Source organism: Myripristis murdjan, chromosome 11 (assembly GCF_902150065.1).
Source record: "Myripristis murdjan chromosome 11, fMyrMur1.1, whole genome shotgun sequence".
NCBI lineage: Eukaryota > Metazoa > Chordata > Actinopteri > Holocentriformes > Holocentridae > Myripristis > Myripristis murdjan.
The window spans coordinates 6,113,265-6,136,775 of NC_043990.1; the positions used below are offsets into that span (position 1 = coordinate 6,113,265).

A 23,511-nucleotide genomic window follows, 5' to 3' on the forward strand; every position below is an offset into this window, starting at 1 on the left:
ACGACGCCATAAACAGCTCTGATGGCGTCAGGCGTTTGCTCTGTGAAGGAGCTCTCCTGATTGATCTGGTTGACAAGCCGGTCTTCAGAGAGCTCATGGAACCAGCTGATCCACGGGACAAAACGCCAAGTCCAAATAAGTTACAGATTGTAGAAACTTGAAGTGGTGTACTACTAAAATATTTTTTTTTTATTGCAGTTGTTTACTTTGTGCACTTGTCATTGTCAAGAAAGCATCATAAAAGTGCACTTTAAATGTTTATTTTGATTATTCTTGGAATTGTCCGGTTAAGTTCGATTTTGATACCAGTTATTTAAAATGTGATTCCAGTTCATTTGTGCAAAAATGTGGAGGCTGTGGTTGATCTTCCTCTCTGCCTCTTCTGTTTATTTTATATTGTTGCCCTCCTGTGCAGCCGTCTCATTTGTGACAGTTTTGTTTAACGTCACTTCCAAATAAAGTGAGAAAAGTCAGCAGTTTCTGTAGTAGGATGTTGTAGAGTACGTTTTCAAGTTATTCTATGAAAAACTATAACGTGGTATATCGTGGTCTGTCGTTATCGTGATATAAAATGGTCCATATCGTGATAGAAGATTTTTTTCATATCGCCCACCCCTACACACACACACACACTCTCACACTCTCTCTCTCTCTCACTCTCTCACACACACGCACACACGCACACACACACACACACACACAGGCCAGCCTTCATCCATCAAAAAGGTGTCGTTTTCACAGTTTGAGCTGTTTGATATTGAACTTTTATTGCTTCACACACCTGACTGAAACACACAGCCTCCACACACACACACACACACACACACACACACACGTTACTAATACTGAGACGTATGGTTCAGTATGGTACGTACGATTCAGTGTTTCTCTCTGTCCCATAATAATCAACAATGATTATATTAGTTTATCTCCATTAGATTGGATTATACTGTGTGTGTGTGTGTGTGTGTGTGTGTGTGTGTGTGTGTGTGTGTGTGTGTGTGAGTGAGAGAGAGAGAGAGAGTGTGTGTGTTTGTGTGTGTGTGTGTGTGTGCGCTGTGTATGTGTGTGTTCCTGCATCTCACATGAAGCTGCCTCCTTCATCAGATGTCACTCTGGTTTACTGCAGACTCTGTCTCTGTCTCTCTCTCAGGTGCCCACATTGTCCAGTGGATGTACGGCTGTGAATGGGACGATGAGACTGGAGACACTAATGGTTTTAATCAGCATGGTTATGATGGAGAAGACTGGATATCATTTGACCTGAAGACACTGACATGGATCGCTCCAACACCACAGGCTCTCATCACCAAACACAAGTGGGAGAGAGAGACAGGTGAAACTGAGCGCTGGAAGAACTACCTCACCCAGATTTGCATTGATTGGCTGAAGAAGTATGTGGACTATGGGAGGAGCACTCTGCTGAGAACAGGTAGACACACCTGACCTGATGTGTGTGCTGGTCACAACTATGTTCATATGCCTCTTCTGTTTTTTATATGCAGTATCATTACAGTGAATATGAACCAACTTATATGTTTTTGCATTTTATAACCGTAATATTGGCCCTTTTTCTGTTTCTTCCTCGCTATCTCTCTGTTCTCTCTTTCTGTCTTCTCTCTCTCTCTCTCTCTCTCTCTCTCTCCAGAGCTTCCCTCGGTGTCTCTCCTCCAGAAGACTCCCTCCTCTCCAGTGACCTGCCACGCTTCAGGTTTCTACCCCAACAAAATCATGTTGTTCTGGAGGAGAGACGGAGAGGAGCTTCATGAGGACGTGGACCACGGAGAGATCCTCCACAACCACGATGGAACCTTCCAGAAGAGCGTTGACCTGCACGTTTCATCAGTCAAAGCTGAAGACTGGGGGAGGTACAGCTGTGTGTTTCAGCTCTCTGGTGTCCACGAGGACATCGTCACCAAACTGGACCCAAAAGTGATCAAGACCAACAGGGGTAAGACTGAGATCAAACGTGATGGAGGTGGGAAAGACACGTCTAGTCTACTTGACTTGTAGTTCATGAGTTTTCTTTTGATCGTTCTCTGCTGGATTATTTCTCTCTATCATTTTTTTTTTTTTTTTTACAATGAAATCATTCAGACAACCAGACAGTTTTTAACTTTGACAGCAGTAAAGGTAACCACAAGTGTTGGTCAGCTCACTAAAACACATTCAACATCTCCTTTTCATATGACATCCTCTCTAAACTTGAAATACTAACAAATAAACATAATCTGATCTGATTTTAGCTCCAGATTCTCCCTCAGAGGTTCCCACTGGTGCTGTTGTTGGAGTTGTTGTTGGCCTGCTGGTCCTGGCGATCTGCATCGCTGGAGTCATGATCTGGAAAAAGAGAAATAATGGTGAGAGAAGAGTTTCTTTCTTTAACACAATTGTTAACACACCTGCCTGTGACACTTTGAGTACTGTTTGTGTTCTGTAACCTCCCACCACCTATTTTGTGTGTGGTAATGCATACTCCATGAAATGTAAATCTTCAGAATGCATTTGTCATATCTAGTAATATTGATGCACATAATAGTGAATGTGCTTGTGTTTAAATATAAATTTTAAATTGTTCATAATTGTCTAATACTGTAATTTCTTGTTTGTATTTCAGGGTTTCAAAAAGCAAACAGTAAGTATTCTGCTCTAGTGACCGATAGTTTTTTTTTTTAATCAGAAGGACAGACACTCATAATCTCTCAGCAGTAATCGTTCATGACCAGTTCTGTTCCTCACTTTGTTCATTTCAAATTAAATCATCTGACTTTGTGTTGTGTTTGTAGCTTCGGACGGTTCGGATGGTTCGGCTTCATCTGTCGAAGCTGCACCTCTTAAGTGAGCACAGTGAGTACCTCATCATGTACCAGACTCCTGAACTGGCAGCTCATTCACAGATATATAAGAAGATATTCTTTCTTTCTTCCCTAAATAATGGATTCCTGTGGTGTGAAAACACACTTTAGACTTGTGGATCACAAGAAGTTCATATTTCAAATTCAAATAGCGGTCATGACCAAAGTTTTTATCCTGTTTATGTGGAAAAAGCAGATTGCATCACCTCTTCAGACACAGATCCTAATATCTCAGGATAACTGAAAGCAAACAGATGAATATGAATATTTTACCAAGCCTGTCTGTTCCTCTGTCCTGACAGGGAGAATCAGTGAAGACGAGAACGGATGGTGGATTCCAGGAAGTCATCAAAATATATTTTTCTTTCTTAGAGAACATGTGCACTAAATTGAATCAAAAATGCACATTAACTAAGCGTGATTTATTGAAAAATGATATTTGAGAAAGTTTTAGGACTTATATTGTTTTTACTTTCAAATACAGATTTTCTTCCTTAAATGAGAGAGAGTCTGAATTGGCAGAAATATGACTGTACATATAAATCTGTACATTAACTAAACTTGTTTTATTGAAAAATGATATTTGAGAAAGTTTTAGGACAATCAAATTGGTTAAAATTGCTTTGATCCACTGGCCAAAAAAAGAAAAGAAAATGTTTTGTATTCAGGCTCTATCCTTGTCTCTGGACTATATTGTGTTTACTATCAATTACAGATTTTCTTCCTTAAATGAGAGACAGTCTGAATTGGCAGAAATATGACTGGGCATATAAATCTGTATCAGTAACATCAGCAGAGTAGGGCTGGGAAATATGGACAAAATCAAATATCACTTTTTTTTTTTGATACTTCATTATCGATATTCTGACAATAATGTTGGGATGACTATTGTTGGTTTCACAATCTTCACACAATGATATGACCAGGCAGGTCGAGGGAAACAGCTCCAACCCTCTAATAATTTCAGAAAACTGCATCCCTTTACTTTAATGAAGCCTTCAAGTTTATTATCTGGTGAAGTGGGTTTTGTTGTTCAGTGGGTAATACTCATCAGATTTTGTGTATAAATGTTAAAATGAGTAAAGATGAATTTGACATGAAATCCAGTTTTGTAAACTGTATTTCCTTGCACAGCGTTAAACTTTCCTCTTGTTTTTCTGGAGCTGCTTTTATCTTTTATTTGACTGCTTTATTCTGTGGCTCTTATTTGGTCTTATTTGGTCTCGGTCATTTGGGATTTGATTTGTTTTATCGCATTCCAGTTTGAAGTGTGTGCTTGTGCGCGTGTGTGTGTGTTTGTAGAGAGGTTTTGTATAACATCCCCTTTGCGAGTGCACTATGTACAGAATATGGGTTTGATGATTTAATAAAATGTTACTGAAATGTTTCCGTTTCTTTGTTTTTGCATCATAGTTTTAGAATAAAAAAAATGTTTCATGTATTCATGTAATGGTAACATACAAAAATTTAGACAGACAGATGTAGATATATAGCAAGGGTCTGTTAAAATCAAAGTGACCTGAGGCCTGTACCATAAAGCTGGATTTCGGCTTAGCGAGCTAACTTCAGGCTTAACCCTGGCTTTTCTGTACCATAAAGGTGGCTTTCTTTTTATCGGGCTACGTTGCCGTGGTAACGTATGCTGAACACCTAACCTGCTCCGGAGCAGGTTAAGTTCAGGATAAGAGCTCAGCAGGTAGAAAAGCCCCACCTACTGACCAATCAGCTCTCTTGGAAAATGGCCTGCCCATTTTCCCTTTCTTCTTCTTTTATAAAATTAAAATTAATACATTTTACAATTCTTCTTGTAGGCTTTTTTTTTTTTTTTTTGTTACTCATGACTGCACTGTCCAACCAAAAATTGATCTTGTAGACTGATGTAGCCTAATGATTTTTTTTTTTTTTTTTTTTTTTTTTTTAATGTTTATGAAAATAAATTAGGGGAATTTAATTCAGAGGGTTAAATAAAAGTTTGATAAAATACACGCCAGCCTCTGGGCTCCTTTAGGTTTCCATTAGTTTGCTCATATTTAGTATTTGATGCTAAATGTTTTACTGTCTTTAAGTGACAGTGAAATAATATTTTAACCAGCAGAATAATCACGAGGCGTCAGATGCTTTATAAAATGAAATATCAAAACCAGTTGAATTAAAGTGACGATTCTGACGAAACTCAAACTGAGGGCAGCGGTCCAGCGAGGGTCGCCCCTCAAGGGCCAGTTCCTCTGCAGGAGTGTACGGCTGAGTGGGAGACGTTCATTTATTGAACACACACGTTACTCATTCATTCATTCATCTTCTAAACTGCTTATCCTCACTAGGGTCGCGGGGGGGTGCTGGAGCCTATCCCAGCGCTCATAGGGTAAAGGCAAGGAAACACCCTGGACAGGTCGCCAGTCCATCGCAGGCACACACGTTACTGTAGTCTGTTTTACTCGTGCCGTCATGGTGGGGAAGTAATATTATAATCCCACTAATTTACGCATTGACACAGTCGGCGACTTTTTGCCACCATTCCTTGCGGCTTTTGGCAGCTGCAACTGTGTTGCTTTTTGCCTGGATTATTGATTTATATTCCTCGTATTTATTAATGATTATTGTCTACTCCTCGGTTGTGACATATGCAGCTCGGGTAGATTTTTCCATGTCTGCGACTGGTCGCATGCAGCAAACTCCGCCCTTTTTATGTGAGCGCGCACAGATCTAGATTGGAAAGCCTGGGTTGAATTAGCGAGTTGATAGCCGGCTTTATGGTACCGAAAATCCTGAGTGCTGATGTCTCGTTAAGTGAAGCCAGATAAGTAAGAGAAAGCCCGACTATGTCAATCCAGCTTTATGGTACAGGCCTCTGGTACGTTGATGAATACACACACATTTACAGGACCGAAGTCACAGATTATAATAATCTTTTATTATGAATTCTCTCGTGTATATTTAGGAGGACAATAAAAAAAACGTTTCTCCAACAACTTTAAAGTAACACAAAAATTTCCCATCCAAATTTTCTCCTTCATGTTTTGACCAGAGGAGAAAAATGCAAGTTTAAATTGGACTGTTAAATGTTAGTGTTGTAAATACTGGCAGATAAACAATGTTTGGACACACACACACACACACACACACACACACACACACACACACATGCAAACTGTGATCTCTGTCCTGGTGCCAGTAAAGCACACTGAATTAAACTTAGGATTAGACTTAGAGTCTACAAGCAAAAAGAAGGTAAATTAACCTTTTCTAAAATATTTTGTGATATAACTTTATTTTGAAATTCAGTGAGGGTTTAGTATTCATTAATTATTTTTTGTTAATTTTTGCTTTGATTCTTGATAAAGCTGACAGACAAGTGAATTTCATGCTCCAGAGCACCTTCACTGATTCTCTCGTTTTCAGGGGTGCAACTTTCTGGAGGCGCAGAATAAGAGGCTGGACTGAACTTTCACAGTCTGCCAGTTCTTCAGGCTAAAGGAGAAAAAATCAAGCATGCTTATTGTTTTGTGTTTGACTGTGTGTGTGTGTGTGTGTGTGTGTGTGTGTTCTGTGTGTTAATTAGCATTAAAACAAACATATAGTGACACCCTGCCAGCTACAGCAAGCAGACACACCTGTACAGCCTGATGGTGTTTTCATCAGACTGTAACATCTGTCAGAGCAACAAAACATTTAATAGGACAAAACTTAAACAAGACACTAGAACAAGGACGTGTGTCAGCTGACTGACATGTTAAGGAGGAGGAGAGAGGTCAGAGAGTGGTGTAGGAGCTTAACTTTTTACAGCTTACCCAGATACAGTATGAACAGCATAAACCTGAGCTGCTCTTGTATCTGACTTCATCTCCTACATCATGTCACACTGAGGCATCAGCCTGAGCTGTAAGAGACATGAACTGACATGAACCTTGAACCCTCTCAGGCTATCGGGTGAGCTAAAAAATAAAATGGGAAAAGGTTTGCTGAATGTGAAAATGCTGTTGAATGGTAACATACTTGTGGTTTGTAAAAGTGATGCTCAGAGGCAAAATGCCATGAAGGTTCGTCAGCTGCTAGAAAGGCCTATTGAGTGTTTCATACCTGGCCAGGCTCAAAAAGCCAAAGGAGTGATTTATGTAAGTGAGAGTGCCTTACTAAAAGAGTTGAAAGGAGCTGAGGTTGAAGTTCATCGGTTCAAGGAATCTGACACAGCAGTATTGATAACCTTTAGGGGAGACACTGTGCCAGCTAGAATGAGTTTGGGGTACATGAGTTTTCCAGTAAAGCAATATGTGCGCCCCCCTCTGCGCTGCTTCAAATGCCAGCGCTTTGGGCATGTGGCAGCAGCCTGCAGAGGAAGCCAAAGATGTGGGAAATGTGGAGGCAATCATGAATTTAAACAATGTCAAAGTGTGAATGTTAAATGTTGTAACTGTGGGGGAAACCATATGTCCTCCTTCAGAGGGTGCAAACGCCATTTAAGGGCTGCTGAAATAGAGAAAATGAAAATTGAAGGCAAACTTTCATATGCAGAAGCAGTGAAGAAGGTGGGGGGAGCAGGGGAACCTGGTAGACATGTGGCAGCTGCTGCACCCTCTGTGATGTGGCCTGGTAGGGAGGCAAGAGGACAAATGGTGGGAACCTAGTCATTTTTTGCTTTCATGGTTGATGTGTTGTGGGCTGTTAGGGGTCAAACAAGGAGCTCTGATATCATCAGGGTGGTGGTGGAAGCTGGAGAGAGATTCCTGGAGGAGAAATATCTAGACCCAGAAGAGCTGCACAACCACATGAGGCAGAGGGCAGAGCAGTATGAGAGGGGAAGGAGAGAAAGAAGGTGTACGGATAGAAGTGAGGAAGGTATGGAAGACACTTTTGAAGATGATTGTTGAATTATTAATGTTTTTTATCCTACAATGGAATGCACGGAGTCTAATAGCAAATGGCCAAGAATTTAAAAGATTTGTAGATTAATTTAAGAGTCTCCCAGAGATAATCTGCGTCCAGGAAACCTGCCTTAAACCACAGCTTGATTATGTGATTCCAGGGTATGAAAGTGTCAGATCTGACAGACATGAGAAATCAGGAGGGGGGGGTGTGCAACATTTATTCGATCTAATCTGCAATTGCATTAAAGTCTACCTTAGAATGTGTGGCCGTCAGGGTATGGGGGCAACACAGCTGGGTATACATTGTTAACTTCTATAACCCTTGTAAACAGCTAAATATTACTGAATTAGAGAGCATTATTGAATAGAGAGCATGCAGGGACCCCAGTTATCTGGGTGGGGGATTTTAATGCACACAATCCTTTATGGGGCAGTTCAGCCAAAGATAATAATGGTTATACAGTGGAAGAACTCATGGACAGGTGGGAGTTAATTTGTTTAAATGATAGTAGACCCACAAGGTTTGATGTTAGAACAGGAAATCTATCTCGCATAGACCTAGCATTAGTAACTGGAGATTTGGCAAGGACTGGAGAATGGGACTCCTTGGACTGCTATACAATAGGCAGTGATCATTTTCCGATTCTGTTGAGATTCAGCAAGTCCTTACAAGTAGAGAAGCAGAAAAGTTCAGGATTTTTTAAGTACCATAAAGCAGATTTGGAATTGTTCAGGGATAATTGCAATGAAGCCATTGTAAGGGTGAAAGGTGAAGGATCACCTGATGAGTGGTCTGTGTGAAATGATCATGAATAGTGCAAGTAAAAGTATTCCAATAAGGAAAATGTCAAAAAGGAAAATCAGTGTACCATGGTGGAATAGTGAGTGTACCAAAGCTGTGAGAAATAGAAATTGTGCATATCGAGCGCTAAGGAAATATCCGACAGAAAATAGAGCTATTGAATATAAAAGATTAAGGGCAAACGCACGAAGGGTGATTAAGTCAGCTAAAACGGAATGTTGGAGGAAATATTGTGGAGGACTGAGTGTGGTAACATCAGTAACTGAAATATGGCGGGCAGTACGCCGTATGTCTGGGGTGTATAGGAAATCTGAAATTATAGTTTTAGAGAATGAGGGAATGTTTGCAATGAGTGATATTGAAAAAGCAAAAGTGTTTGAGAACAAGTTTAAAGCAGTTCATGGTGGTGAAAACATAGGTGAAGAGGGCATAAACAAAAGGAATGAAACATTAAAAAATTACAAATTTGTAATGGAGATGAATGAGGAAAACACAGATGTCTGTAACTTGTATTTTTATCAAGATGAACTACGTTGAGCAATCGGAAGAGGAAAATCATCAGCTCCCGGAAAGGATGGTATAAGCTATGAGATTGTTCAGAACTTAAATGACTTGGTGCTGGATGAAATATTATCATTAATTAATTGTGTATGGAAAGAGGGGGCTCTCCCTAGTTTGTGGAAACAAGCGGTAGTGGTTCCAATTCTAAAACCTGGGAAAGATGCTTCCAGAGCTGAATCTTATAGACCTATTGCATTAACTCCAATCCTTTGTAAAATCATGGAAAGGATGGTTACAGATAGATTAGTGTACAAATTAGAGAAAGCAGGATGGTTCACTAGCACACAAAGCGGCTTTCAGAGAGGAAGAAGTACAATGGATTCTGTGATCTCCCTTGATACTGATGTAAAGAAAGCACTGACTAATAAGGAAGTACTAATGGCAGTTTTTCTAGACATTGAAAAGGCATATGATATGCTGTGGAAAGAGGGTTTGGTTATTAAACTCTGAGGCTGGAATAAGGGGACGTATGTTAAATTGGGTAAAGAACTTTCTGCAAAACAGGAGAATGTAATAGAGAGTGTAATAAGTCCAGTTTTATTTAATATAATGATAAATGATATATTTCAAGATATTGATTCTGGCTTTGGGCTTTCTCTGTTTGCGGATGACAGTGCCATCTGGAAAAGAGGAAGAAATGTAAAAGTGATTACTCAGCAAAGTCTCTGAATAAAATAGTTGCTTGGGGTGAGAAGTGGGGATTTAAGATGTCTGTGGAAAAGTCAAAATATATGGTTTTTGGTAACAAGAAAGTGGAATGTGGCGGATTTAGAATATATGCACAAACATTAGAAAGAGTGAAAATGTTGAAATTTTTAGGAGTTTATTTTGACAAAAAACTTACTTGGAAAAACCAGATAGATCATGTTGTTAACAAGTGTGAAAAAGTGATTCATGTTATGCGATCTCTGTCAAGCTGCTCTTGGGGTGCGGACAGAGACACCCAAATTTTGATTAATAGAGCAATGATAAGGTCAAGACTTGACTATGTTTGTGTATGTTTTGGATCTGCAGCTAAATCGTTGTTAAAGAAACTGGATGTAATGCAAGCAAAAGCTCTGAGAGTATGCTGTGGGGCCCTCCGTAGGCTACTACCCCAATCCCAGCTTTACTTGTTGAGATAGGAGAAACACCACTATCACTGAGAAGAGAGAAACTAGGAATGCAGCATGTAGTGAAACTGAAAGGATATCAAGGTGAACATCCAACAAAATCTGTGATGAACGATGCTTGGGAGTGGGGAGCGGCAAAAGTTAAAAAAGAAAGCTTTGTGTTTAATATGTGCAGGAAATTGGAGAAGCTGAGATTGGGAGAAGGAGTGGCCCCTCGTATCCTCTGGCCAATTGTACCGCCGTGGCTCCTGCCCACTCCAGAGGTGGATTTTAGTATTTTGAATCATAAGAAATCTGTTCAGAGCATTGCTTATAAAAGTATGGTTTGTAGATATATACACACAACTCCCTGTGTTTGTCACTGTGTGACAAACACATTCTGTCACACAACTTTTAACTCTGTCTCTCACACATACACACACACACACACACACATATACACAAACTCATACACACAGACCCGCACACACACATACAAACACACACACACACATTTTGTCACACAATTTTGATCTCTCTCTGTTGTCTCTCTCTCTCTCTCTCTCACACACACACACACAAAAATCATCCTCTGACATGTAATTTTACATACAAACACACACACTCACACTCACACTCATACACAAAACACTCACACACACACACACACACACACAGTGGTGGGCGATATGACGATATATATCGTAGGTACGATAGAAAAATGTCTCGAGTAATTTCTCTTCTATCGTTTCTATCATTTTATCAGTTCAAGCTAATTTTCCCAGTGTCGGCTGATGTGAACGTGTTATTGTTGTCACTGGTCGCCAATATGCACTCAGATTATGACACAAACAAGAATAAAAAATTATTTTCACAAAGAAGATACCATTCTGTGGACTCTGCGTTTGTGGTTTTGTGACACTACGCTGCTTTGCGTTATTCACGTGGTACCACACACACAGGAATACAACACACAACAACACACACGGGAATACAACACACAACAACACACACGGGAATACAACACACAACAACACACGCAGGAATACAACACACAACAACACACACGGGAATACAACACACAACAACACACACGGGAATACAACACACAACAACACACACGGGAATACAACACACAACAACACACACGGGCAAGCAGAGACATGAAAACATGGAGGAGGAAGAAGGCTTAGAAAATGCATCATTCTCACAGCCGACACCGACAGAGCCCCAGGAGCCCAAATCGAACTTATACTGAGAAGAGGGGGTACGTCTGTGGTTTGGCTACATTTTGGGTTCAAGGCCTCTGACACGGAGCAGAAAACCGTGATGTGCAAACTGTGCCACAAGACCGTCCCCTCGCTTGACGCCAACACAACAAACCTCTTCTGTCGCCTGCAGAAGAAACACGAGAGGGAGCACACACACGTTCAAAAGTTGCGTGTCGACAAAGAAAGAAGTGAAACAGCCGGGCCAAGTCGGGTGAAGAAACGCTGCTACACTCAACAGAAGCTGCAGGGGTCTTTAGCGTGAGGCTCACCGTGTGAGAAAAATTCACGACGCCATAAACAGCTCAGTGATGGCGTGAGGCGTTTGCTCTGTGAAGGAGCTCTCCTGATTGATCTGGTTGACAAGCCGGTCTTCAGAGAGCTCATGGAACCAGCCGATCCACGGGACAAAACGCCAAGTCCAAATAAGTTCCAGATTGTAGAAACTTGAAGTGGTGTACTACTAAGATATTTTGTTTTTATTGCAGTTGTTTACTTTGTGCACTTGTCATTGTCAAGAAAGCATCATAAAAGTGCACTTTAATTGTTTATTTTGATTATTCTTGGAATTGTCCAGTTAAGTTTGATTTTGATACCAGTTATTTAAAATGTGATTCCAGTACATTTGTGCAAAAATGTGGAGGCTGTGGTTGATCTTCCTCTCTGCCTCTTCTGTTTATTTTATATTGTTGCCCTCCTGTGCAGCCGTCTCATTTGTGACAGTTTTGTTTAACGTCACTTCCAAATAAAGTGAGAAAAGTCAGCAGTTTCTGTAGTAGGATGTTGTAGAGTACGTTTTCAAGTTATTCTATGAAAAACTATAACGTGGTACATCGTGGTCTGTCGTTATCGTGATATAAAATGGTCCATATCGTGACAGAAGATTTTTTTCATATCGCCCACCCCGATACACACACACACACGCTCACACACACTCACACATAAACACACATTTTGTCACACAACTTTTAACTTTCTCTGTCTCACGCACAATTTTTCTCTCTCAACTTTTAACAGTCTCTCACTCACACACACACACACATACACACACAAACCCACTCACACACACACACACACACACACACATAAACACACATTTTGTCACACAACTTTTAACTTTCTCTGTCACACACACACACACACACACACACACAATCCTCTCAAATTTACATAGAAACACACACTCTCTGTTTGTTACACACACCTCTTTTTTGCTCTCTTTCTCATGCACACGCATTATTTTTTTACACACACACACGTCATCACAATTTCTTTCTCTCTCGCTCTTTCACACACACACACACAGACTCACACATTCTTTTTTCGCACACGCACACACACACACACACACACACACATACATACACACACCATCATAATTTCTCTCACACACAAACACACATTTTGTCACGCAATTTTTGTCTTGTTGTCTCTCTCTCTCTCTCTCTCTCTCTCTCTCTCTCTTTCTCACACACACACACACACACACACACAGACACCTACAGCAGCAACATGGCCAAAAAATAAAATCTTTTTTTTTTTTCCAAACTTTTCTCGATTAATATTTTTAATCTACATTTTTTTTAAAATAGATTTTTCTTGTTTTTCTCTAAACAAACTAAAAACAGATGAAACATAACTAAAATCAGTGTTTTCTTCATTAAAACAACAAACAGTGAGTGAGGCTGTGTCGATTCGTCGGCGTGTGTGTGTGTGTGTGTGTGTGTGTGTGTGTGCGCGTGCAGTAACAGCTCTTCATGAAGAAACAACAGCAAGGCTCTCATTACTGCACATAACACTTTATATGCATATAAATATCAGCACTGAACAATTCATCAAAACATGATCAGAATCACAATATGGCCAAGTGTCATATCCAAATCACAGCAGCTGCAGTTTGGTGTTAAAGGTCAAATGTGTGACAAAACATTGTTGTAAATAAAGTTTGGACTGCAAATCATTTTTCCCAGATGTAAGAAAACATGTTTGTCTGGTACAGATCCCAGAAAAAAAAATCACGTTATCGTCATTTTAATATTTTTCTGTTCAAATTAAAAGTATGACGAAAAAATATAATTCCCAATAAAATCTTTTTTTTTTTTTTTTTTTTTTTTTTTTAAACATCAACCCTAAAAAATCAGTATAAATACAGAAAAGCTGTTTCACTGATTTTGTAATGATCAATAAGACACAGTGGACATGTTCAGAGCTTTTATTGTGAAAGGAAATGACAGGAGTCAAACACACACACACACACACACACACACACACACACACAGCTCATGTAACTGTTAGCAGGTAGCTGGTCCCGTTCAGGATTTGTATTTAAACAGAATAAAATTTGTCGTTCTTATATTTTGTGTTTAGTTGACAGTGAAAGAGGAAGTTGGCCTCTGGCTCCGCCCCCTCAGCTGTCATCCAGTCGTCACATGTTGGTTGGTTTGTTAGCAGACAGTTTGTTTCCTCTGCTCCCTCCTTCCTGTGTCCAGACTGTGTTCACTGAGCCTGAACCTGCTCAGGATCCCACTCGGCTTCTTCTCTCTGACACTCCACACACTTTCTTCCACTTCATCATCACTTTTCAGGCACTGAGAGCAAATCTCATTTCCTGTGAGTTTTAGTTTCCAACAGTCATTCTGACCCGTTTTCAATGATGTGACTGACTGTGGTGTTTCTCACAGCAGTGCTGCTCTGACAGCAGTGTGTGTTAGTGTTTGTCCCAGCAGCAGCCGACACAGGCCGCTCTTTCCTCGGCTCAGTTATTGTGGTTTGGACAGTTTTAGGTGAAGTGCCTGTAGAAGCCAATAACGTACTAACGGCCAATGACATAATAAAGCCCTTTTTAAAATGTAATAGGCCGGTAAAGTAATAACTGGCCAGTAATGTAATAAAAGTCCTGAACCAATAACATAATAACTTTTTGCCAATAACGTAATAAGTTATTACGTTACTGGCTGGTTATTACGTTATTTCGTCGCTCATGTTATATGTTCTATTTTACAGTTCAGGGTCTTCAGAGGTTGAGACCAGCAGTCAGTCCGGTTATTTAAGTAACAATTGTTACAAAGGTTTAATAAAGATTACATTTTTCATGACCAAAATGTGTGGTCATTACATTTGAGAATACATCATCCTCAAAGATGCACAGTTTTGTAGGTCTACATGTAATATATGAGTAATTGTCAGTGTTTGTAAACATGTTTTGGCACTTGAATGGCAAAAGGAACTGATTGCAATGCTGAACATAATTCTAATAATCAAGTTATACAAACAAATAGTCTTATTTCCTGGAGAGGGGGACAGAGAGAGAAAGAGAGAGAACATTTTATTCCAGTTATATCCAATAAATAAAACTTAAATCAAGAGATATTAGTATATTATGTTATTGGCTCAGTTTTTACATTTGCAAAGATTTTTTTTAAGCAGGCCAATAACGTAATAACCAGCCAATAACGTAATAAGTTATTACGTTATTGGCCAAAAGTTATTACGTTATCGGTTCAGGACTTTTATTACGTTATTGGCCTATTACATTTTAAAAAGGGCAAATTTATTACGTTATTGGCCGTTATTACATTACTGGCTTCTACAGTGCCTCTTCAGGACGTGATTTGAAAAACGTTCAGAGCCGTCAGTTCCCAGTGAACATCTGCCTTTTATTTCTTCACACACCTGACTGAAACACACAGGCTCAACACACACACACACACACACACACACATTACTAATACTGAGACGTATGGGTATTAGTCTGATTTTCTGTGTTTCTGTCCCATAATAATCAACGATTTTATAAGTTTATCTCCATTAGATTATATTGTGTGTCTGTGTCTGTTTTTTGTGTCTGTGTATGTGTGTGTGTGTGTTCCTGCATCTCACATGAAGCTGCCTCCTTCATCAGATCTCACTCTGGTTTACTACAGACTCTGTCTCTGTCTCTCTCTCAGGTGTTCACACCTTCCAGGTGATGGACGGCTGTGAATGGGACGATGACACTGGAGTCACTAAAGGTTTTCGTCAGTATGGTTATGATGGAGAAGACTTTATAGCTTTTGACCTGAAGACACTGACATGGATCGCTCCAATACCACAGGCCTTCTTCACCAAACAGAGTTGGGATGATGACAGAGCTTGGGTGGCACAAACACAGAACTACCTGTCCAACATTTGCATTGATTGGCTGAAGAAGTATGTGAACTATGGGAGGAGCACTCTGCTGAGAACAGGTAGACTCACCTGACCTGATGTATGTGACGGTCACAACTATGTTCATGTGCCTCTTGTTTTTTTTAATATGCAGTATCATTACAGTGAATATGAAACAACATATATATTTCTGTATTTTATAACTGTAATATTGGCCCGGTTTTTGTGTTTCTTTCTCTCTATCTCTCTGTTCTCTCTCTCTCTCTCTCTCTCTCTCTCTCTCTCTCTCTCTGTTTACTCTTTTTCTCCTTTTTTCTGCCTTTTTTACTTTTCCTCCCCTCTATTGTTGCTCTCTCTCTTTCTTTGTGTCTCTCTCTCTCTCTCTCTCTCTCTCTCTCTCTCTCTCTCTCTCTCCCTCTCTCCCCAGAGCTTCCCTCGGTGTCTCTCCTCCAGAAGACTCCCTCCTCTCCAGTGACCTGCCACGCTTCAGGTTTCTACCCCAACAAAATCATGTTGTTCTGGAGGAGAGACGGAGAGGAGCTTCATGAGGACGTGGACCACGGAGAGATCCTCCACAACCACGATGGAACCTTCCAGAAGAGCGTTGACCTGGACGTTTCATCAGTCAAAGCTGAAGACTGGGGGAGGTACAGCTGTGTGTTTCAGCTCTCTGGTGTCAACGAGGACATCGTCACCAAACTGGACCCAGAAGTGATCAAGACCAACAGAGGTAAGACTGAGATCAAACGTGATGGAGGTGGGAAAGACACGTCTCATCTACTTGACTTGTAGTTCATGAGTTTTCCTTTGATCGTTCTCTGCTGGATTATTTCTCTCTTTATCATTTTGTTGTCATTTAGTTTAATTCAGTAATCCAGGGCAATTTAAATTTTATTAGTCATGTTGATGTTTTTACTTTCATTCAAAATAATTTACATATGGCATCTATTACAAGTCCCATGTTATGTCTTCTCTTGCACTGCAGTTTGTACGGACTGTATGTGTTCCATATATGTTCCCTCAGGGTGGCATGGTTTATTTCTCTGTGGGCTAAACCTGGGTTATGTCTTGTAAAACCATTAAGACAACCAGACAGTTTTTAACTTTAACAGCAGTAAAGGTAACCACAAGTGTTGGTCAGCTCACTAAAACACATTGGGAATTTCCCAGTTTGGGATCAATAAAGTATACCTATCTATCTGTCTATCTGTCTATCTATCTATTCAGCATCTCCTTTTTCATATGACATCCTCTCTAAACTTGAAATACTAACAAATAAGCATAATCTGATCTGATTTTAGCTCCAGGTTCTCCCTCAGAGTTTCCCACTGGTGGTGTTGTTGCTGCTGTTGTCAGCCTTCTGGCCCTGGCGATCTGCATCACTGCAGTCATCATCTGGAGAAAAAGAAATAATGGTGAGAGAAGAGTTTCTTTCTTTAACAGAGTTCAGTTTTTAATTGTTAACACACCTCCCTGTGACACTGAGTACTGTTTGTGTTCTGTAACCGAATATTTTGTGTGTGGTGCTTCTGGTAATGCAGACTCCATGAAATGTAAATCTTCCGAATACATTTGTCATATCTAGTAATAGTGATGCACATAATAGAGAATGTTCTTCTGTTTAAATATGAATTTTAATTTGTTCATAATTGTCTAATACTGTAATTTCTTGTTTGTATTTCAGGGTTTGAAAAAGCGAACAGTAAGTATTCTGGCCTAGTGACTTTTTTTTTTAACAGGACAGACACACATAATCACTCAGCAGTAATCGTTCACGACCAGTTCTGTTCCTCACTTTGTTCATTTCAAATTAAATCATCTGACTTTGTGTTGTGTTTGTAGCTTCGGACGGTTTGGATGGTTCAGCTTCATCTGTCGAAGCTGCACCTCTTAACTGAGCACAGTGAGTACCTCATCATGTACCAGACTCCTGAACTGGCAGCACATTCACAGATATATAAGAAGATATTCTTTCTTTCTTCCCTAAATAATGGATTCCTGTGGTGTGAAAACACACTTTAGACTTGTGGATCACATGAAGTTCATGTTTCAAATTCAAACAGCCATCATGATAAAAGTTTTTATCCTGTTTCTTATGTGGAAAAAGCAGATTGTATCACCGCTTCAGACACAGATCCAAATATCCCATGATAACTCAAAGCAAACAGATGAATATGAATATTTTACCAAGCCTGTCTGTTCCTCTGTCCTGACAGGGAGAATCAGTGAAGACAAGACGGATGGTGGATTCCAGAAAGTCATCAAGGCATCAAAAAATGTTTTTCTTTCTTAGAGAACATGAGCACTGTTTGATTAAAAAATGCACATTAAGTAAACTTGCTTTATTGAAAAATGATATTTGAGAAAGTTTTAGGACTTTTATTGTTTTTACTATCAAATACAGATTTTCTTCCTTAAATGAGAGACAGTCTGAATTGGCAGAAATATGACTACATATAAATCTGTATCAGTAACATCAGCAGAGTAGAGCTGGGCAGTATGGACAAAATCAAATATCACTTTTTTTTAAATACTTCATTATGGGATAACTATTGTTGGTTTCACAATCTTCACACAATGATATGACCAGGCAGGTCGAGGGAAACAGCTGCAACCCTCTAATAATTTCACAAAGCTGCATCCCTTTACTTTAATGAAGCCTTTAAGTTTCTTATCTGGTGAAGTGGGTTTTGTTGTTCAGTGAGCAAGACTCATCAGATGTTGTGTATAGATGTAAAAATGGGTAAAGATGAATTTGACATGAAATCCAGTTTTGTAAACTGTATTTCCTTGCACAGCGTTACACTTTCCTCTTGTTTTTCTGGAGCTGCTTTTATCTTTTATTTGACTGCTTTATTCTGTGGCTCTTATTTGGTCTTGGTCATTTGGGGTTTGATTTGTTTTACCACATTCCAGTTTGAAGTGTGTGTGTGTGTGTGTGTGTGTGTGTGTGTGTGTGTGTGTGTGTGTGTGTGTGTGTGTGTGTGGAGAGAGGTTTTGTATGACATCCCCTTTGCGAGTGCACTATGTACAGAATATGGGTTTGATGATTTAATAAAATATTTCTGAAATGTTTCTGTTTCTTTATTTTTGCATCATAGTTTTAGAATAAAAAAAAATGTTTAATGTATTCATATAACGGTAAAATACAACAATTTAGATAGACAGATAGATGTAGATATATAACAAGGGTCTGTTAAAACCAAAGCAACCTTCTGGTTCGTTGATGAATACACACACATTTCCAGGACCAGAGTCACAGATTGTAATCTTTTATTATGATTTCTCTGGTGTATATTTAGGAGGACAATAAAAATGTTTACCACCAACTTTAACACCAAAATTTCCCGACCAACTATTGTCCTTCATGTTTTGATCAGAGGAGAAAAATGCAAGTTTAAATTGGACTGTTAAATGTTAAAGTGTTGTAAATACTGGTAGATGCACAATGTTTGGGCACACACACACACACACACACACGCAAACTGTGATCTCTGTCCTGGTGCCAGTAAAGCACACTGAATTAAACTTAGCATTAGACTTAGTAAATTAAGCTTTTCAAAGTTTTAAAATATTTTGTGATATAACTTTATTTTGAAATTCAGTGAGGGTTTAGTATTCATTAATTATTTTTTGTCAATTTTTGCTTTGAATTTTGATAAAGCTGACAGACAAGTGAATTTCATGGTCCAGAGCACCTTCACTGATTCTCTTGTTTTCAGGGGTGCAACTCTCTGGAGGCGCAGAATAAGAGGCTGGACTGAACTTTACACTGAAAGAAAGTCATCATGAGGATATGAAACAAAACTGAGGATAAACACAGTCTGCCACTTCTTCAGGCTAAAGGAGAAAAATCAAGCATGCTTATTGTTTTGTGACTGTGTGTGTGAGCTGTGTGTTAATTAGCATTAAAACAAACATATAGTGACACCCTGCCAGCTACAGCAAGCAAACACACCTGTACAGCCTGACTGTGTTTTCATCAGACTGTAACATCTGTCAGACCAACAAAACATTTGATAGGACAAAAAAAAACAAAACAACAAAACAAGACACTAGAACAAGGAGGCGGGTCGGCTGACTGGCATGTTGAGGAGGAGAAGGAAAGAGGTCAGAGAGCAATGTAGGGGCTTAACTTTTCACAACTTACCCAGATACAGTATGAACAGCATAAACCTGAGCTGCTCTTGTATCTGACTTCATCTCATACATCATGTCACACACTGAGGCATCATCCTGGCCTGTAAGAGACATGAACTGAACTGTTTTGTGTCTCCACATGGACTGTCTTTGTTGGCATAAACCTGCTCAAAACCTGGGAAACTATGATGAGAATTTAAAATCCCACTTTTTTAAATTAGTTGATCACTTTCACACCAAACCTGAGCTCTTGTGTTGACAAATCAGAGCCCAACAGGAAGTCACATGACATCCTCATCAGGGGATTTCTCTCCCACAGTTCAGAGGTGAAATACATCATCTGACCAGAGGTGGCACTGTGACACTGCTGCTTCCTCTGTGTTGTCACATGACATGGTTGTGTAGCTGAGCGTGACCTCTGACCTTGTTGTGTAGAGGCAGGAAGTGAAGAGAGAATTTCCCTGCAGAGATCAGTCAGATTATTATCAGATTGCTGTCAGATTAAGACTGTGTGCTGGACGGGGGGAGAGACTAGTGCGGGAAGTCGGAAGCAGACGGGCAGTTGGAGGGATATTCAAAGACTACTTGCTGAACTAAAACTGGGACTGGTTTGTGGTTTCTGACTTCTTTCTGATTCAAGGATAACGAGCTTGGATTACGGTCCTTGAGAACAGCTGGCAGGCTTCCCCACTGGGGTGAGCTAGGCTGCTATGCCTCCAGGAGGTAGCCAAAAAGAAATGAGGAGGAGTGGCCGTAAAAGCACCGATAAAGCCCAGAAAAGAGACAGGTCCGCCAATGGTAGTGAGAGTGAAGATTCTCTAGACATAAGGAAAGTGTCCAAAATGGATGACAGTGCTGAATTTAAGTTTATCATTAAATTTAAGGATAGAAGTGACAAGGCCTTGAACCCTCTTAGGCTATGAGCTAAAAAATAAAATGGGAAAAGGTTTGCTGAATGTGAAAATGCTGTTGAATGGTAACATACTTGTGGTTTGTAAAAGTGATGCTCAGAGGCAAAATGCCATGAAGGTTTGTCAGCTGCTAGAAAGGCCTATTGAGTGTTTCATACCTGGCCAGGCTCAAAAAGCCAAAGGAGTGATTTATGTAAGCCATGAGGTATCAGAGAGTGCCTTACTAAAAGAGTTGAAAGGAGCTGAGGTTGAAGTTCATCGGTTCAAGGAATCTGGCACAGCAGTATTGATAACCTTTAGGGGAGACACTGTGCCAGCTAGAATGAGTTTGGGGTACATGAGTTATCCAGTAAGGCAATATGTGTGCCCCCCTCTGCGCTGCTTCAAATGCCAGCGCTTTGGGCATGTGGCAGCAGCCTGCAGAGGAAGCCAAAGATGTGGGAAATGTGGAGGCAATCATGCATTTAAACAATGTCAAAGTGTGAATGTTAAATGTCGTAACTGTGGGGGAAACCATATGTCCTCCTTCAGAGGGTGCAAACACCATTTAAGAGCTGCTGAAATAGAGAAAGTGAAAATCGAAGGCAAACTTTCATATGTAGAAGCAGTGAAGAAGGTGGGGGGAGCAGGGGAACCTGGCAGACATGTGGCAGCACACTCTGTGATGCCGCCTGGTCGGGAGGCCAGAGGACAAATGGTGGGAACCCAGTCATTTTTTGCTTTCATGGTTGATGTGTTGTGGGCTGTTAGGGGTCAAACGAGGAGATCTGATATCATCAGGGTGGTGGTGGAAGCTGGGGAGAGATTCCTGGAGGAGAAATATCTAGGCCCAGAGGAGCTGCACAACCACATGAGGCAGAGGGCAGAGCAGTATCAGAGGGGAAGGAGAGAAAGAAGGTGTACGGATAGAAGTGAGGAAGGTATGGAAGACGCTTTTGAAGATGATTGTTGAATTATTAATGTTTTTTATCCAACAGTGGAATGTATGGAGTCTAATAGCAAATGGCCAAGAATTTAAAAGATTTGTAGATGAATTTAAGAGTCTCCCAGAGATAATCTGCATCCAGGAAACCTGGCTTAACCCACAGCTTGATTATGTGATTCCAGGGTATGAAAGTGTCAGATTTGACAGACATGAGAAATCAGGAGGGGGGTGTGCAACATTTATTTGATCAAATCTGCAATATCAGAAGGTTGCATTAAAGTCTACCTTAGAATTGCAATGAAGCCATTGTAAGGGTGAAAGGTGAAGGATCACTTGATGAGTGGAATAACAGTCTGTGTGAAATGATCATGAATAGTGCAAGTAAAAGTATTCCAATAAGGAAAATGTCAAAAAGGAAAATCAGTGTACCATGGTGGAATAGTGAGTGTACCAAAGCTATGAGAAATAGAAATTGTGCATATCAAGCACTAAGGAAATATCCGACAGAAAATAGAGCTATTGAATATAAAAGATTAAGGGCAAAAGCACGAAGGGTGATTAAGTCAGCTAAAAAGGAATGTCGGAGGAAATATTGTGGAGGACTGATGGTAACATCAGTAACTGAAATATGGCGGGCAATACGCCGTATGTCTGGGGTGTATAGGAAATCTGAAATTCCAGTGAAGAGGGCATAAACAAAAGGAATGAAACATTAAAAAATTACAAATTTGTAATGGAGATGAATGAGGAAAACACAGATGTCTGTAACTTGTATTTTTCTCAAGATGAACTACGTTGAGCAATCGGAAGAGGAAAATCATCAGCTCCCGGAAAGGATGGTATAAGCTATGAGATTGTTCCAAACTTAAATGACTCGGTGCTGGATGAAATATTATCATTAATTAATTGTGTATGGAAAGAGGGGGCTCTCCCTAGTTTGTGGAAACAAGCGGTAGTGGTTCCAATTCTAAAACCTGGGAAAGATGCTTCCACAGCTGAATCTTATAGACCTATTGCATTAACTCCAGTGCTTTGTAAAATCATGGAAAGGATGGTTACAGATAGATTAGTGTACAAATTAGAGAAAGCAGGATGGTTCACTAGCACACAAAGCGGCTTTCAGAGAGGAAGAAGTACAATTGATTCTGTGATCTCCCTTGATACTGATGTAAAGAAAGCACTGACTAATAAGGAAGTACTAATGGCAGTTTTTCTAGACAATAAAAAGGCATATGATATGCTGTGGAAAGAGGGTTTGGTTATTAAACTCTATGAGGCTGGAATAAGGGGACGTATGTTAAATTGGGTAAAGAACTTTCTGCAAAACAGGAGAATTCAAGTGAGAATTGGAAGCTCTTTCTCTGAGGGAGCAAACATTGAAAATGGCACCGCACAGGGGAGTGTAATAAGTCCAGTTTTATTTAATATAATGATAAATGATATATTTCAAGATATTGATTCTGGCTTTGGGCTTTCTCTGTTTGCGGATGAAAAAGAGGAAGAAATGTAAAAATGATTACTCAGCAAATTCAGGGGTCTCTGAATAAAATAGTTGCTTGGGGTGAGAAGTGGGGATTTAAGATGTCTGTGGAAAAGTCAAAATATATAGTCTTTGGTAACAAGAAAGTGGAATGTGGCGGATTTAGAATATATGGACAAACATTAGAAAGAGTGAAAATGTTCAAATTTTTAGGAGTTTATTTTGACGAAAAACGTACTTGGAAAAACCAGATAGATCATGTTGTTAACAAGTGTGAAAAAGTGATTCATGTTATGCGATCTCTGTCAAGCTGCTCTTGGGGTGCGGACAGAGACACCCAAGTTTTGATTTATAGAGCAATGATAAGGTCAAGACTTGACTATGGTTGTGTACGTTTTGGATCTGCAGCTAAATCGTTGTTAAAGAAACTGGATGTAATACAAGCAAAAGTTCTGAGAGTATGCTGTGGG

At 39.9% G+C, this 23,511-nt stretch overlaps 2 protein-coding genes and 1 long non-coding RNA gene across 3 annotated transcripts in view; 2 read left to right on the forward strand and 1 right to left on the reverse strand.

Moving 5' to 3' along the window:
* LOC115368062 (major histocompatibility complex class I-related gene protein-like) overlaps nucleotides 1–23,511 on the forward strand; it is a 141,002-nt gene that overhangs the window by 107,144 nt on the left and 10,347 nt on the right. The gene's annotated exons all lie outside the window — the stretch shown is intronic.
* Nucleotides 1,732–23,511, forward strand: part of LOC115367961 (BOLA class I histocompatibility antigen, alpha chain BL3-6-like) — a 55,372-nt gene continuing 33,592 nt past the window's right edge. Inside the window, exons 1-3 of the mRNA XM_030063901.1 lie at nucleotides 1,732–1,951; nucleotides 15,387–15,665; nucleotides 16,013–16,315. Of these exons, the coding sequence (XP_029919761.1) occupies nucleotides 1,732–1,951; nucleotides 15,387–15,665; nucleotides 16,013–16,315 (802 nt within the window). The remainder of the gene's footprint in view (nucleotides 1,952–15,386; nucleotides 15,666–16,012; nucleotides 16,316–23,511) is intronic.
* Nucleotides 17,191–23,511, reverse strand: part of LOC115368065 (uncharacterized) — a 17,071-nt gene continuing 10,750 nt past the window's right edge. Inside the window, exon 3 of the long non-coding RNA XR_003928978.1 lies at nucleotides 17,191–17,202. This is a non-coding gene — a long non-coding RNA (uncharacterized LOC115368065). The remainder of the gene's footprint in view (nucleotides 17,203–23,511) is intronic.